General features: G+C 39.5%; 2 protein-coding genes across 2 annotated transcripts; both read left to right on the forward strand.

Annotated features, from left to right (window-relative positions):
* The first annotated feature begins 4,465 nt into the window (after window positions 1-4,465).
* On the forward strand, window positions 4,466-7,146 carry LOC121760565. Its single transcript, XM_042156211.1, has 3 exons — window positions 4,466-4,822; window positions 4,942-5,357; window positions 5,693-7,146. The coding sequence occupies exons 1-3, from the start codon at window positions 4,733-4,735 to the stop codon at window positions 6,846-6,848; spliced, it is 1,662 nt and encodes a 553-aa protein (XP_042012145.1). The 5' UTR covers window positions 4,466-4,732; the 3' UTR covers window positions 6,849-7,146.
* A 1,395-nt stretch (window positions 7,147-8,541) lies between these two features.
* LOC121770522 lies at window positions 8,542-9,493 on the forward strand. The gene is made up of 2 exons (XM_042167240.1): window positions 8,542-8,723; window positions 8,835-9,493. The coding sequence occupies exons 1-2, from the start codon at window positions 8,689-8,691 to the stop codon at window positions 9,358-9,360; spliced, it is 561 nt and encodes a 186-aa protein (XP_042023174.1). The 5' UTR covers window positions 8,542-8,688; the 3' UTR covers window positions 9,361-9,493.
* The last annotated feature ends 4,340 nt before the right edge of the window (window positions 9,494-13,833 follow it).

Raw genomic sequence — 13,833 nt, forward strand, 5'->3', positions numbered from 1 at the left:
AGGAATGATGACGTGGAGGGGACTTGGGGCCGGAAATGGGGACGGGGTTAATGATGCTCTAAAGGCCGATACCGGGGGCAGTGTGTCACAATTTACCAATTTTTCTACAATTATAGCAACATGTTTTATAAAATATAATCTATAAATAATACTACATCCGTCCTTCAAGAATATGCACTATTTCCTTTTTAGTCCGTCCCATAAGAATATTCATTTTCTAATTTTGAAAAGTTATTTCTCTTTAATGAGGTGGGCCAATTCTCCACTGACAATATTTTATTTACTTTTTATCTCTATCTCTCTCTTACTTTACTAATTTTACATTAAAACTCGTGTAGACCCCAAAATACATATTCTTTGGGGGCGGATGGAGTAATATAATAGACAACATTTAAAATTAATTATAGAGACCAATTTCTTCTTCCAAAAATATCTTAAAATTTCTTTATATTCTCTCAATTTAAATGTTTTTATTAAAAATATATATTAAATTAAAGATAATTTTATGAGTATTCTAACAAAATTCTAATTGAACATATCCACATAGAAAATTTACTATGCTGGTTGTATTATTAATATTATTTTTATGGTTAAATGAACATAGAATTAAAGGCCCCGCCACGAAGGATTCGAACCCGAGACCTTTGACCTCAGGCATTATTAACCTCTCTACGGCTTGACCAACCCACATGTATATGCGGCCTAATCTATATACATAGTAATATATATATTGATTGAGTTAGTATTAGTTAGTAATATATGGAGTATTTGACTGAATTTGTAGTATATGCAGATTGTATCATAGTAAAATATGTTGATTGAGTATGTACAAAATGTTGATTGTATTAGTATAGTATGTTAACTGAATTTGTAATATATGATGATTAAGTTTGTAGTATATTGTTGATAATATATTGATTGTATTCAATAAATATGATGATTAAGTTTGTAATATCTGATGATTGAGTTGATTGAATTTGTAATATGTGTTGATGGTATTATATAGATATATTTATTGTGTTTCTAATACTTTATTTATTAAGGACACTTCTTTTGCATCCTAAATTAATAGTAGTAGTTATTTTTCAAAAAAATTCAACACAAATAATTGTATCTCTATTTGCGTGTTTTTTAATAAATACGTACTAAGTTTCTTATAAGTATTTTAAATTTAATAATTTTTTATTAGCACTAAAATAATAGTGCAAGCAAGTAGGTAAGGCAATTCTAGCATAACTACTAGAAACACGAGTATTTAATCCACAGATGCCAATATTAGTGCATCTTTAATAGAGAAAAAACTATCTCAATCTTCAGTTAACTGCCATTAAGCGCTTGGTCAAAGTACTATTCCATGTTTCCATTGTTTAGTGGTGAAAATGAAATGTCAACATTTTGATTTTTAATAAGAACCCAATTTGGCCTAAACAAAATTTATTTGCATACCAATTTCGAAAAGTATAATAAACTTCGACTTAATTAGGACTCTGGATTAATTTATTGATCTACTTTAAAAGTATTCTATATTTTTACTAACACCAATAATTTTATATACTTAAAAAGTAGCATAAAATTGCGTAGTTAAAGATATTTTATACTTCGTCTTTCTCTGTATATAAGAATATGTATGATTTTCTTTTTAATTCATTCCATAAAAATATGCATTTTATAACCGTCCCATAAAAGATGTCACATTTGTGGGACGATACGAGATTTTAGGAGGTTTTGTTTTGTGTGTTAAATGGAGAGAGAAAATATGATTTTTATATTAATGTGAGAGTGAATTTTTTCAAAAAATGAAAATGTGACATCTTTTGTGGGATAAACTAAAAAGGAAAGTGTGACATCTATTATGGGACGGAGGGAGTATTATTTTGGGAATTTTGCATTAATATTCGTGTAGAATCCAAACTGTATTATTTTGGGACGAAAAGAGTAGTAATCTATAGAAAATTCAGAGACTGATAGTATAAAATTGGAAATAAAATGCAAATTAGTACATAACCTTACCACTAAACAAATAAATATATACAAAAGAAATTAATAGATTGGAATAAAATATTTATAGATCTAAAAAAGCACAAGGAAGAATACTGAACATATATTGTAGGAGTACTTTAAAATCTAGTAAATAAGTAGAAAATTTAATTTGAACGATTCTAACAAACAAACGAATTTATCTCAAAACTTCGGAATATTCACCTCCAACGAGGCAAATACACAGCACGAATATCGTATCATTAGGTACAAAGTATAACATTTTATTTTCATGAAATTGAAGAATTATATAATAATGAAAATTAATATAATTCCAAAAAGCTAAATAATTAGAAAATGAAAATAAACAGATACAGCGCGTAGATACACATAGTAAGAGCACCTGCAACGCGTCGCGCGGGTGTCTCGTATCTCGTCCCTCCGAGACGAGACGGCAGCGAGACGCATTGCAGCGTCCCGTCTCGTCCCGGTCTCGCCGAGAAGCCTGTCCCACCGAGACGGCTGGCTCGCCAGCTCGCCACGCGCCCGCGCAACGGCGACTACGACGCTATAGCCCAGCCACAAACTCCTCCTGCCACATCATCAGGACAAGCAACTGGACAAGCAATAGCTCAGCCATAGCCCAGCCACAATAAACAAAATTATTAAAAATAAATAATTAACAATCACACATAATACGGAATTAAATTTATTACACATATACGGGAAAATTCAATAATAATATTAAAAATTTAAAAAGTACATTAATTAAAAAAGAAAGTACATTAAAAAAATTACATTAATTTAAAAAAAACTCCTACTCCACGCACGAGCCCTCCCGCCTCCGTCTCACGCCTCGCCGTCGTCGTCGCCATCGTCGCCATTGTCGCCGCTATCCGGGACCCACAAATCTGCGGCATCTGAGCCCGCGTCTGAGCCCCCCACCTGGGCCGCGGCAGCAGTCAAATCAGCTCGCATACTCACGAGCAGTGCGTGAAAAAACTCTTCTCCTCGGGGTCAGTGGCATTCTTCCAGTCAGATATGACCTTGTACATTCGAGCCCGCGTTTGTTGACGCGCCTAGAAGACGAGGTCGGCTGTCGGACTGCCAACAGTGGGGGATGGCGACTGGACCTCCTCGGACTTCTGGCGAGCCCGTTGCGCCCTCCTTTGACCAACCGGGTGAGTGCGACGAGTAAACGCGGGAGGGGACGGGGTCTCCTGAGCATCTTCGGGGAGGTCATGGGAACCCCCGCTGCTGCCGCCGGCGTAATCACCGATATAGTTCAGGCGCTGCCCGAAACTTTTCGGAGTCCATTAGCATCAGGTAGCAGTTCCAGTAGGGGAACTCCTTGTAAAGCCCGGGCACGGGGAACTCTTTCTCCGCCATCCTCCTGCAGTCCTCGTCAGTTTGGCCACTGGACTGCATTCGGAGGGCGTTGGTGTACAAGCCCGAAAATCGGGAGACCCCTTGCCGGATTCGGTCCCACCCCTTCCGGCACTCATCCCCGCTGCGTGGCCTCCCCTCCGGGCAAAATGCCTTGTAGGCTGCTGCTATCTTAGCCCACAAGTTGACGATCCTCTGATTGTTCGAGGCGAGGGGATCATCACAAACACTCACCCACGCCTTGGACAGCGCGGCGTTCTCCGCGTCCGTCCACTTCATCCGTGCCGAGCTGTCGTCACCAGCTGGCTGCGACGACTCGCCGACCACCCTCTTCCCCTTCTTCTTCTTGGGCGCGCCCCGACCCCGCCCTACTCCCCCCGTTTGAACGGGAGTGTCCGCATCCCCGAGATCTATCCCCAACTCCTCTAGGGAGAAAATCTCAATCCCAGTGAACTGCGTCTCGGCTGGGGTCGATGTGTGCGAAGAAGCAGTAACAAAATCAAAACTGGGGCGATAGATGTTGTCCCCCCCGGCGTCCCCTGCATCCCCGGGTACTTTGGCGTCATCTGTATCCCGAGTGTCCACTCCGGCATCATCGGCATAAGGGGTTGCATCCCCGGTCCCTCCTGCCCGCCCGGACCCCCCGACATCCCCTGCCATCCCGGCATACAACCCCCGGATGCCACCCCGGGTATCATCTGCTGCCAAGGGTAGTAGTACCCGGGCATCGGACCTCATCCACCTCCCGTGGGTACCGTCGGAGTTTGAGACCCGCTCGTCCCTGGAGTAGGCTCGTTGTTGTGCTCTATTTCGCGTTGTTGATCTTGTACAGAAATTAAGATAGAGAGAAAACTCGTTAAAACAAGTGGTGCAAATGAAAATGACGTGCAGATCGCGTATATATAGTGTTTCGGAAAAAAAATCTCGCTCGCCGATCTGGCGCTTGCAATGGCGGTCAGGAGATCGGCGAGCGCATCGCCGAGTGCTCGGCGTGCTCTTGCCGTTTTTCTCACCGATTTGGCGCTCGCCGGTTGCAATGTTTCGGCGAGCGTCAAGAATCGGCTAGCCGGTGCGCTCGCCGCTATTGGAGATGCTCTAATATAGGTTTCTCACTCTAAAAGTTGGGAGAGAGAATCTGGACGCCAGCGATGAAGGAGAGAGATCAAAGCTTCCTCAGGTCAAAGCTGGCATCTCTTGTTTAAAGCCCTACTTCTCCTCCCCTCTCCTCTTCACTCCTCTCTCTCTCCCCCAATCCCTCTCTCTGATTCAAATCGCCTCTCCTCGCCGTGAGAGGGAAGATTTCCGGATTGGAATTTGATAGTACTATGTTTTTCAACCACATTTGAAGGAGGAGATAGAGTAGTTTTTAATGGTTGATTACTGCAATCCATCTATGGCTGTCGCGTCTCCGTCTTTCGCCGGCGGAGAGAGGAAACACTGGTGGCTCACCAACAAAAAGGTACCGCAAAATTAAATTAAATCCTCTCTCAATCGTTATTAGTATTATTATTATTTTAATTTGGTGTTGATTATGTAGTGGAGTGGAGATATTGATGAATCACTGCAAATGTATTGCAGATTGTGGATAGATACGTGAGGGAAGCCAGAATGTTGATTGCGACGCAGGAGCAGAGCGAGATTACGGCGGCGTTGGGGCTCCTGGAGGCGGCGCTGGCGTTGGCGCCGCGCATGGAGGTTGCGCTGGAGCTGAAGGCGCGGTGTTTTCTGCACCTCCGGTGGTTCAAGGAGGTGGCGGATATGCTGCAGGATTATATCCCGAGCTTGAAAACGGTCGCCTCTGACGATTCGTCGTCGAGCGCATCGTCGGACAACTCGTCGACTCAGCTATCGAGAGAGCGAGTCAAGCTCCTCTCCTCCAGCGGCGACTCACTGAGTGAGGACGAGGCGGCTTTCAAGTGTTTCTCCGTGTCTGATTTGAAGAAGAAGGTGATGGCTGGGCTCTGTAAAAACGTCGAGAAGGAAGGGCAATGGAGGTAAATTCGTCAAATCCTTCATCTCTTTCTCTTCAATAATACTATCATTGTTTAAGGTTGAATCATTATGGTTGTGATAGATGCTTAAACTTTACGCGAAGCAAGCTGTTCGCAATTAATGAAACTTCACCTAATTCACTCGTTATTAATTCGTGATGTTGCTATCGTAAAAGTCAAATTCGTCGATATCTATGTCGAGATTATTCACCAACGACGAACTTTCATAACCAGATTTAAATAATCAAACTCATCAATCAATCTGTTTTCTTATCGAAATATTCACTCGTTTGATCAAGTTGAACCGACTCGGTTATCTGACACGTTTCATCAAACAGGTACTCGATATTGGGGCAAGCCTGCTGCCACCTCGGTTTAATGGAGGAGGCGATGGTGCTCCTCCAGACCGGAAAGCGAATCGCCACCGCTGCATTCCGCCGCGAGAGCATCTCCCTCTCGGACGACATCTTCTCCTTTAACAAGTTCCCGCGCTCCGGCGAGATTCTTGTCAGCAACCAGCCCCAGACTCCGCTGAAGACCGAGTCCGAGAGCATTTCCCACCTCCTCTGCCACATCAAGCTCCTCATCCGCCGCAAGACCGCCGCGATCGCCGCCCTCGACGCCGGACTCTATGCCGAGGCCATCCGCCACTTCTCCAAGATCCTCGATGGCCGCCGTGGCGCACCCCAGGGGTTCCTATCTGAGTGCTACGTCCACCGTGCTACCGCCTTCCACTCAGCTGGAAGGATCGCGGAGGCGATCGCGGACTGCAATCGCGCCCTCGCCCTTGACACCTCGTGTATCGACGCCCTCACCATTAGAGCTGGCCTTTTCGAGACCATCCGATGCTTGCCGGACAGCCTCCATGATTTGGAGCATTTGAAACTGCTCTGCAACTCAATTCTTCGAGATAGGAAACTGCCCGGCCCCATCTGGAAGCGGCACAGCGTTCAATACAGAGAGATTCCCGGCAAATTGTGCTCTTTAGCAACCAAAATTCAGCAGCTGAAGCAGAGGGTTGCCGCTGGAGAAACTGGGAATGTAGATTACTACGCATTGATCGGATTGAGAAGAGGGTGTTCGAGGTCAGAGCTTGAAAGAGCTCATCTCCTGCTCACGCTTAAACACAAGCCAGATAAATCGTCGAGTTTCATCGAGAGGTGCGAGTTTGCAGATGAGAAAGATATCGATTCTGTCCGTGATCGGGCAAAAATGTCGTCCTTGTTGCTGTATAGGTTGGTGCAGAGGGGATACACTAGTGTAATGTCGACAATTTTGGATGAAGAGGCGGCTGAGAAGCAGAGGAAGAAGGTCGTAGCCGTTCAGCAGCCTCCGCCAATGCCGGTGGCAGAGGAGAGCAAGGCCATCAAAACTCCACCACCTTCAGTTTATCAAGGCGTTTTCTGCAGGGATATTGCGGTTGTCGGTAATCTGCTGGCGCAGGCTGGTTTCAACCGTCCGATTCCGGTGAAATACGAAGCTTTGAGCTGTTGATTTAAGTGATAATAAAAAAAAGGGGGGGGGGAGTTGAATAATGTTGGTGGTTTTGAAATGTTAATAGACCGGCGGGAGAATCAGATTCTGGTGGCAATGTACAAATTGTTAAACCTATAGTACTACCCTCCCAGGATAAAAATTTTGTTACTTTTATTTATGCTATCTCTGTGTATGTACAGATTGAATTTCAATATTCCAGTAGTTTGGAAAAAGGCATTGTCGTAATTTGAGATGATAGGTTGGCAATTAATGAAATGCATATGCAATAGGAGAAGTGAGAGTATTGTTGCCTTTACATGTTGGGTATTTGGCTTATTATATCTGATATCTTGTGTGAATGCAGTATTCACTTTAAAAATCAATGTCAGCCTTATCCAACTTACATCTCCCCAAAGCCTGACATTCCACGAGCTTTTTCATCGCATCAACTCTCTTTGCCACAATGTCTAGATCTTTTTTTTTTGGCTTCATTAAATTCAAATTCATTACCCCATATTAAATAACTACTCCCTTTATCTGCCATTAGAAGTCTCATTTCTTGACAGCACGGATTTTAAAAAATATTTAAAAAGTGAATGAAAAAAAGTTAGTAGAATAGGGATCACACTTGTATATATTAGTTTTAAATAAAATGGGAGTGAAATGAGTTAGTGAAATGTGAGACACTATTACCATTTATGGTAAAAATGAATCAAGAGCGGATGGACTAAAATGAAAAAATGGAACTCCTAACAAAGGGAGTGTATAGTATTGATATTCAATGGTTTCTTGTTGATTGAATGTTCATGTATGGATAAAGATAATCATTCTATCAACTTGTTGGTTTGATTGATTGGAGTATTTTTCAACATGGGCTGAAATCCGTGATCGAGATTCCTTGAGCATGAGAAATAGTGTTTGTGATATACATCCAAAACTAAGAGCATCTCTTATGGCGCCCCTCCAGTAGGACGTCCGGTCGGACACCGGGAAGGGCGACTGGGACGTCCGCCGTTGGGAGGTCGAAGGTCGGATACGGACGTCCCGTGAGGACGTCGGGTATCCTCGGACGTCCCGGCGACGGGCGGGCGGACGTCCGCCACTGTGGCTTCAAGTCGGACGTCCGGTCGGACGTCCCGTTTTAATTTTTTTTTTTAACTCTATATATACGGCTCGTTGAATTTTATTTCATTCGCACGTCCGGTCGGACGTCCCGTTTTTTTTTAAACTCTATATATACGGCTCGTTGAATTTTATACGGCTCGTTTTAATTTTTTTTTTGTCCTTTATTTTTTTTAAACTCTATGTAATTTTTTTTTTCGAATCATGTATGTTTTTTCCGATGCAGTTGTTAATTTTTCCCGTTCGTATTCTCGGTCAAATTTTATTTTCCGTAAACGTAAATTGTTTTATTTGTGAATTTATGATTTTTTTTATTGCGGGATGTCCTAGTGGGAAGGGCGATGGGAAGGGCGGATTATGCAGGGGATGTCCTAGTGATGTGGCAATGGGGTGGGATGTCCTAGTGATGTGGCAGGAGGTGCTTTTGGGATGTCCTAGTGGATGTCCGAGTGGGACATCCGCCCACTGGAGATGCTCTAAAATCTTGATTTCAATGGTAGTACACAGACATCTTGTCATGATTCCACTTCAAATTCTAAAATCATGGTAGTAGTAGTAGTACTAATCTTCTAATGTTCTGACTAGTAATCAACTTGTTTATAAACAATAATGAACTCTCCCACAAAGGTCTGAATAAGTTAAAAATGATGAAATTCCATTCATCACTGTATAAATAAATAAATAAATAATCAAAGCTGCTGCTGGTTTTGATGCTGACACTGTCACGGAACTTCATATGTTTGCTGATATATTTGGGGCTGACCGCCTTAAGTAAGGATTCTCAAATATAAAACAAGTTCTGTATGACTAAATGCATTATTGTCGTGTCTGAGATCTCCCTGCGCTGAGTTAGCCTGCTTTTGCTTGCTTCTGCTTTTGCAGTGAAGCATGTGGCAAGTACATATCTCTATGTGAGAGGCGGCCAAACCTCATCAACCAATTGAAGTCGGGGTCAGAAGACCGAGCTATTCGTTCCTCATGCACATCAGATATGTCCATCGACAATGATCTGCCCTCTCCGCCGCATCCAGAACCAACCACACATCAGAAGCCCCGTCACACTTTTAGTATAGAATCCAGTGTAGAGAGGGATGTGGGAAATAATCCGGACAAAGCCACTGGTGAAAATGATAAGAACGATGAGACATCAGCTCCTGACCAAACAGGTTCTATTCAAGCCAGTCAAGCGGGAAGGCGACTCAGTGTTCAGGACAGGATAAACATGTTTGAGAACAAGCAGAAAGAGAATTCTGGGGGAAAGCCTCCTGTTGTAAAACCTGTTGAGCTGAGGAGGCTGTCGTCTGATGTGTCAATGATGGGAGCAGCTGCAGAGAAGGGAGTCTTAAGGAGGTGGAGTGGAGTTGGTGATATGAGCATTGACTTGAGTGCTGAAAAGAAAGACAGTTAATTTCAAAACAAGAAAATGAAATAACAAATGTATCGTATCTATTTCAGTGTAAGTTAATGGGCTTATATCATTTGTAACACTACACATGTAATGGGAATTATGGGATATTATCCGATTAATATTTACTTGTAAATAAGTAAATAATGATGCACATGAGTAAAAACGTTTCAAATTAAAAAGGACTGTAAACAGCAGCGAATACAGAGGTTTTGGTGTAGATAATGTACTACGGAAAGGGGCTTATCAGCACTCAATACAAGAAGATGAAGATATTTATGTGCATATTTAATTTACTCCTACTAAATAGAAGTATTTAATTATAATAGTACTGTATTGAAACTTTTAGAGGTCATAATTAGTAACCCCACAAACCCATTTCAAAGGTAAATTATGACACACTGCCTTTATCGTCTTTTTGTTGCTTTTGGGGTAAAAAAAGTTTACAGTGGTGTTAGAAAAGATAACTTTACTCCAATCAAGGTTAAAAATTTTCTCACATTCATCAAAAAGGTTTACTGGACTTATTATTATGTTTGGTCACCCATGTCACACTAATAATATATAGTTTCATCGTATTGTATCCATCAAAATAGAGCTTCTATTTTCAGTGTTTATGACTTTATGAGTATGAATGTTTTTGAGAGCTTCTATTTCATTGTCATGAGGTAGCATATGTTACTACTCCACTAGTTACTCCACATAGCTATTATATACTTCAATAATGCCACTCAAAAATGGTACAGTACTATTCTTTTCTATCAAAATTGACTCATGTATGGTATCTAAAACAATTAAATAAAGAAAATAAACTATCACAAAACTCAAAATCCTCTGATGTCCTATAATACTTCGATTAATACTTCATTCATAACAAGTGATAAAAGTTACTCCACTTATTTATCGTTTTTTATTTGATAATATATACTACTTTAGTTCATATGTTATTTAATCAACACATTATTATATAAACAATCATGCACATGGAAGTAATTAACTCATTATTATATAAACAATCGTACACATGGAAATTTTGACATATGGTAATGTCTTTTTTATTTAAAAAAAAAGATCAATAATATTTTTTAATTATCTTGTGATGACTCAAACTTCTAACCTATTAAATAGAGGAAAAACGTCTTACCAATTAGGTTTTTATTCGTTATCAGTTTACTATATTGGCTTATGCCTTATGGCATGGTTAATTCCTCAAAAGTGACGAATGCTCTCAGCCTTGGGTTTGTTTCCAAGCAAAGTTGCAAATTGCAAATTTTGTAAACAAAATAAAATACCGATAAAATGAAGTCAAGAGCATAATAAGTGACATCGGAAGCTACAAATCTCAAAATCAATGGCGAACAAATATTCTCATAGTCTATGGCTTTTTGTGGGTTTTTCGCATAGAGTGTGATGACTTTGATATGCTAAAGTTCAAGGTTTTTTTCCCCTTTTTTAGCAATATACTTCCACTTCTTCCCATGATATACTAATATATTGGTGGCTTTACTTGGAAGTGAAATTCCACAACTTCTAGTTTTTTAGTATTTCTAAGTTGTTATTTTCATTTTATTTAAAGAATTGGGTTCTTCACTTCCACACTAATCAATAAAACAATGATTCCCCACTGCCCAACAATGTGGTGTTGGTGAGAATAATACTCCATCCGTCCCGCACTACTCGCACTTATTTCCTTTTTGGGCGTCCCAAGTTACTTGCACTCTTTCCATTATTAGTAAAAATTTTCATCTACAGCCGTCATTTTTTACTTTCCTATACACTCATTCCTTAATCTCCGTGCCGAAAAGGAAAGGAGCGAGTAGCCCGGGACGGAGGGAATACAAAGATAGCCATCTTACCTTGTCTCCATTTCAAAACATGTGAAGAAGAGTTTAGACTTTAGAGTATTAAGAAAATACTTCTTTTTTTTAATTGTTCGACTAGTGACAGGAGATGACGTTTTTGGAAATTATCCTAATTATTGATAGTACATCATTTTGGGACTATTTATACGTACTTATTAATTTTTTTTTATTTTTTGTACACCGTACATGTAACACTGTTTCAGGTGAATGAAACCTAAAAATTATTGAGTAACCAAGTAAAAGAAATTTCAGTGTTAATATTGGAAGTTGGAGGCTTCAGTTCTTCAAAATATAATTCTTGATAAATTGACAAATCACTCTTTGTTTGTCCACACGAACTCAACTTTAAAGTTTATTGGAAGTTGAGTTCTATGAAAACAGAAGAAAATAAGAAGAAAAGAAGCATTTCTTGTTTGAAAATTATGAAAATGGCAAATGAAATGTATTGTCCCATTTTATTTTGAATTTCATTTTCTTAAAAGTTCGAGCTATATATGTTCTGTTTTACACACTATAAATAATTAAGATAGGAAAATAAAAGTACATACAAGTAAGTGATACTATAAAAAAGTAGAAATACTGGAGTATGATTCAATTATAAGAGAATATATTGATGCTTGCAGTTTCGAAGAAAAGAGAATAGTGCGTTGTGCATCTGCATTTATGATTGACCCAAAAGGAATCAAATGACCCATCAATCATCATCATACCACAAACCAAAAGAGAGAAAAATATTAGTAATAATAAATAAATTAAATTCATCATAAAGAAAATATTTGCATATTACTATGATTCATGATTGTAAGTAAATCACGCCCATTCCATGCTACTATGGTTTATAAATCATGACTAAAACAAAAAAAAGGGTTAAAGTTGATTAATTTCCCGTTAATTTAAATTGGCAATGCCTCGACACACTGCATACACATAAATTCTAGGACGTTCGGCTTTGACAAACTCTAAGGCCATGTTTGGTTGCCAGAATTCTGTCTGCGAAAGTAATCTGATTCCTAAAATTTTAAATTCTTGTGTTTGTTTCGATTTTTAATCAAACTGGGAAAGTAATCAGAATCCAAGAACATGAAAAGTTAGTACAACTTTCCAGCATTCTGAATCCTAGCTTTTCTTAGGTATTCTTTTTCCTTGTTTTATGATTCTTATATATTTAATGCAATATAAGTATAGTTTTATTATTACAATTGTTTATTATTATTATTATTATTATTACTACAATGTATTAAAAATGACATAAAATTATAAATCAGACTTAATTTCGGTATAATAAATAACTATAATTAATATTATCCTAATCATAACTATATTATTATAATATTTATATATATTTGTAATTATCATAATAATAATTAATAATTTAATAAATAATTAAAATATAACTATAAAATAGTACAAATTATATGATAATAATTAATAATTATTATTTTATAAATTAATAATTAATCAATAAAGTCGTAGTGAAATTTTAAATTATAAAATTTATTCAATTATATTATCCGTAAATATTATAATTATAATTATAATAATCATATTTATTATTATAATCATTTATGATTATAATACTCCACGTAACTATAATTACAATTATATTATTATATATTAAGATGGATAGTGCATATTTAAACTAATAATAAATATAACAATATAATTATTATCATTTGTAATTAATAATTTATTAAAAATTTTATGTTATTATTCTTTTTTATAAATAAAAATAGTAATAAGTAGGAGTATATTTTTAGTTTGGTGTTTAAATCAAATAGTATAAAATTTAAAATCCTGATATTTTCCAAACATAGGAAAGTAAAGTTATTAGGAATCATATTTCCAGGATTCATTTTCTCATGAATCATTTTCCTTGTCAACTTTACTTTCCCGTCAACCAAACATGGCCTAAGAGTGTCCACAATGGGGGAGCCGCGGCCTGCGGCTCGGTGCGCGGCCCCCCATTGCAGAGGCCGAGAGCCGGGGCCCTAGGGCGAGAGACGTGGCTGAGCCACGGCCCTCCATTGCATCGAGCCGCGTTTCGCGGCTGGGCCGCGGATTATAAATTTTTTTTTTTTAATTTCGAAAATTTTTTATAAATATACACTCTCATTTCCATTTTTTCACTTCATTCTACACTTCCAATCCCTTCATTTTACACTCTTAAACACTACAAAAAATGCAAGGTGGAGATGGTAATTCCCCGGGGTATGGAGACTCGGGATACGGCAACTTCCCCAATCAGACGTGGAGTCCGCACTCGCCCCAATTCCGGGTCCAGCCATCCCAGCAGAGGAACTTGGTTCGCCAACCATCGGGGTTCGGGGACTACCGACCGAATATGGACGCGATCAACAACCCGTCCCAGCAATTCCAATCCTCCCAATTCCAATCCTCCCAATTCCAATACTCCCCGTCTCCTCTGTCTGAATCTGATAGATTCACATGGGAACAGTTGATGGGTACACCGGAGACCCCGACATCCGGTAGTGTGGAGATGGAGGCCCCCACCGGGGGTCGCCAAACCGGCGGTGGTGGGGGGCGAGGCGGCGGCGGTGGGAGTGGGAGGCGAGGCGGCGGTGGGAGTGGGAGGCGAGGCGGCGGCGGCGGTGGA

Source organism: Salvia splendens, chromosome 2, assembly GCF_004379255.2.
Source record: "Salvia splendens isolate huo1 chromosome 2, SspV2, whole genome shotgun sequence".
Classification (NCBI taxonomy): Eukaryota; Viridiplantae; Streptophyta; class Magnoliopsida; order Lamiales; family Lamiaceae; genus Salvia; species Salvia splendens.

What these genes read in the sequence shown, in the direction of transcription:
- LOC121760565 (XM_042156211.1), top strand. Translation starts at nt 4,733, where the DNA reads ATGGTTGATTACTGCAATCCATCTATGGCTGTCGCGTCTCCGTCTTTC. An exon ending in GGTGGCTCACCAACAAAAAG is followed by an intron (nt 4,823 to 4,941) that starts GTACCGCAAAAT and finishes AATGTATTGCAG; the next exon opens with ATTGTGGATAGATACGTGAG. An exon ending in GAGAAGGAAGGGCAATGGAG is followed by an intron (nt 5,358 to 5,692) that starts GTAAATTCGTCA and finishes TTCATCAAACAG; the next exon opens with GTACTCGATATTGGGGCAAG.
- LOC121770522 (XM_042167240.1), top strand. Translation starts at nt 8,689, where the DNA reads ATGTTTGCTGATATATTTGGGGCTGACCGCCTTAA. An exon ending in TTTGGGGCTGACCGCCTTAA is followed by an intron (nt 8,724 to 8,834) that starts GTAAGGATTCTC and finishes CTGCTTTTGCAG; the next exon opens with TGAAGCATGTGGCAAGTACA.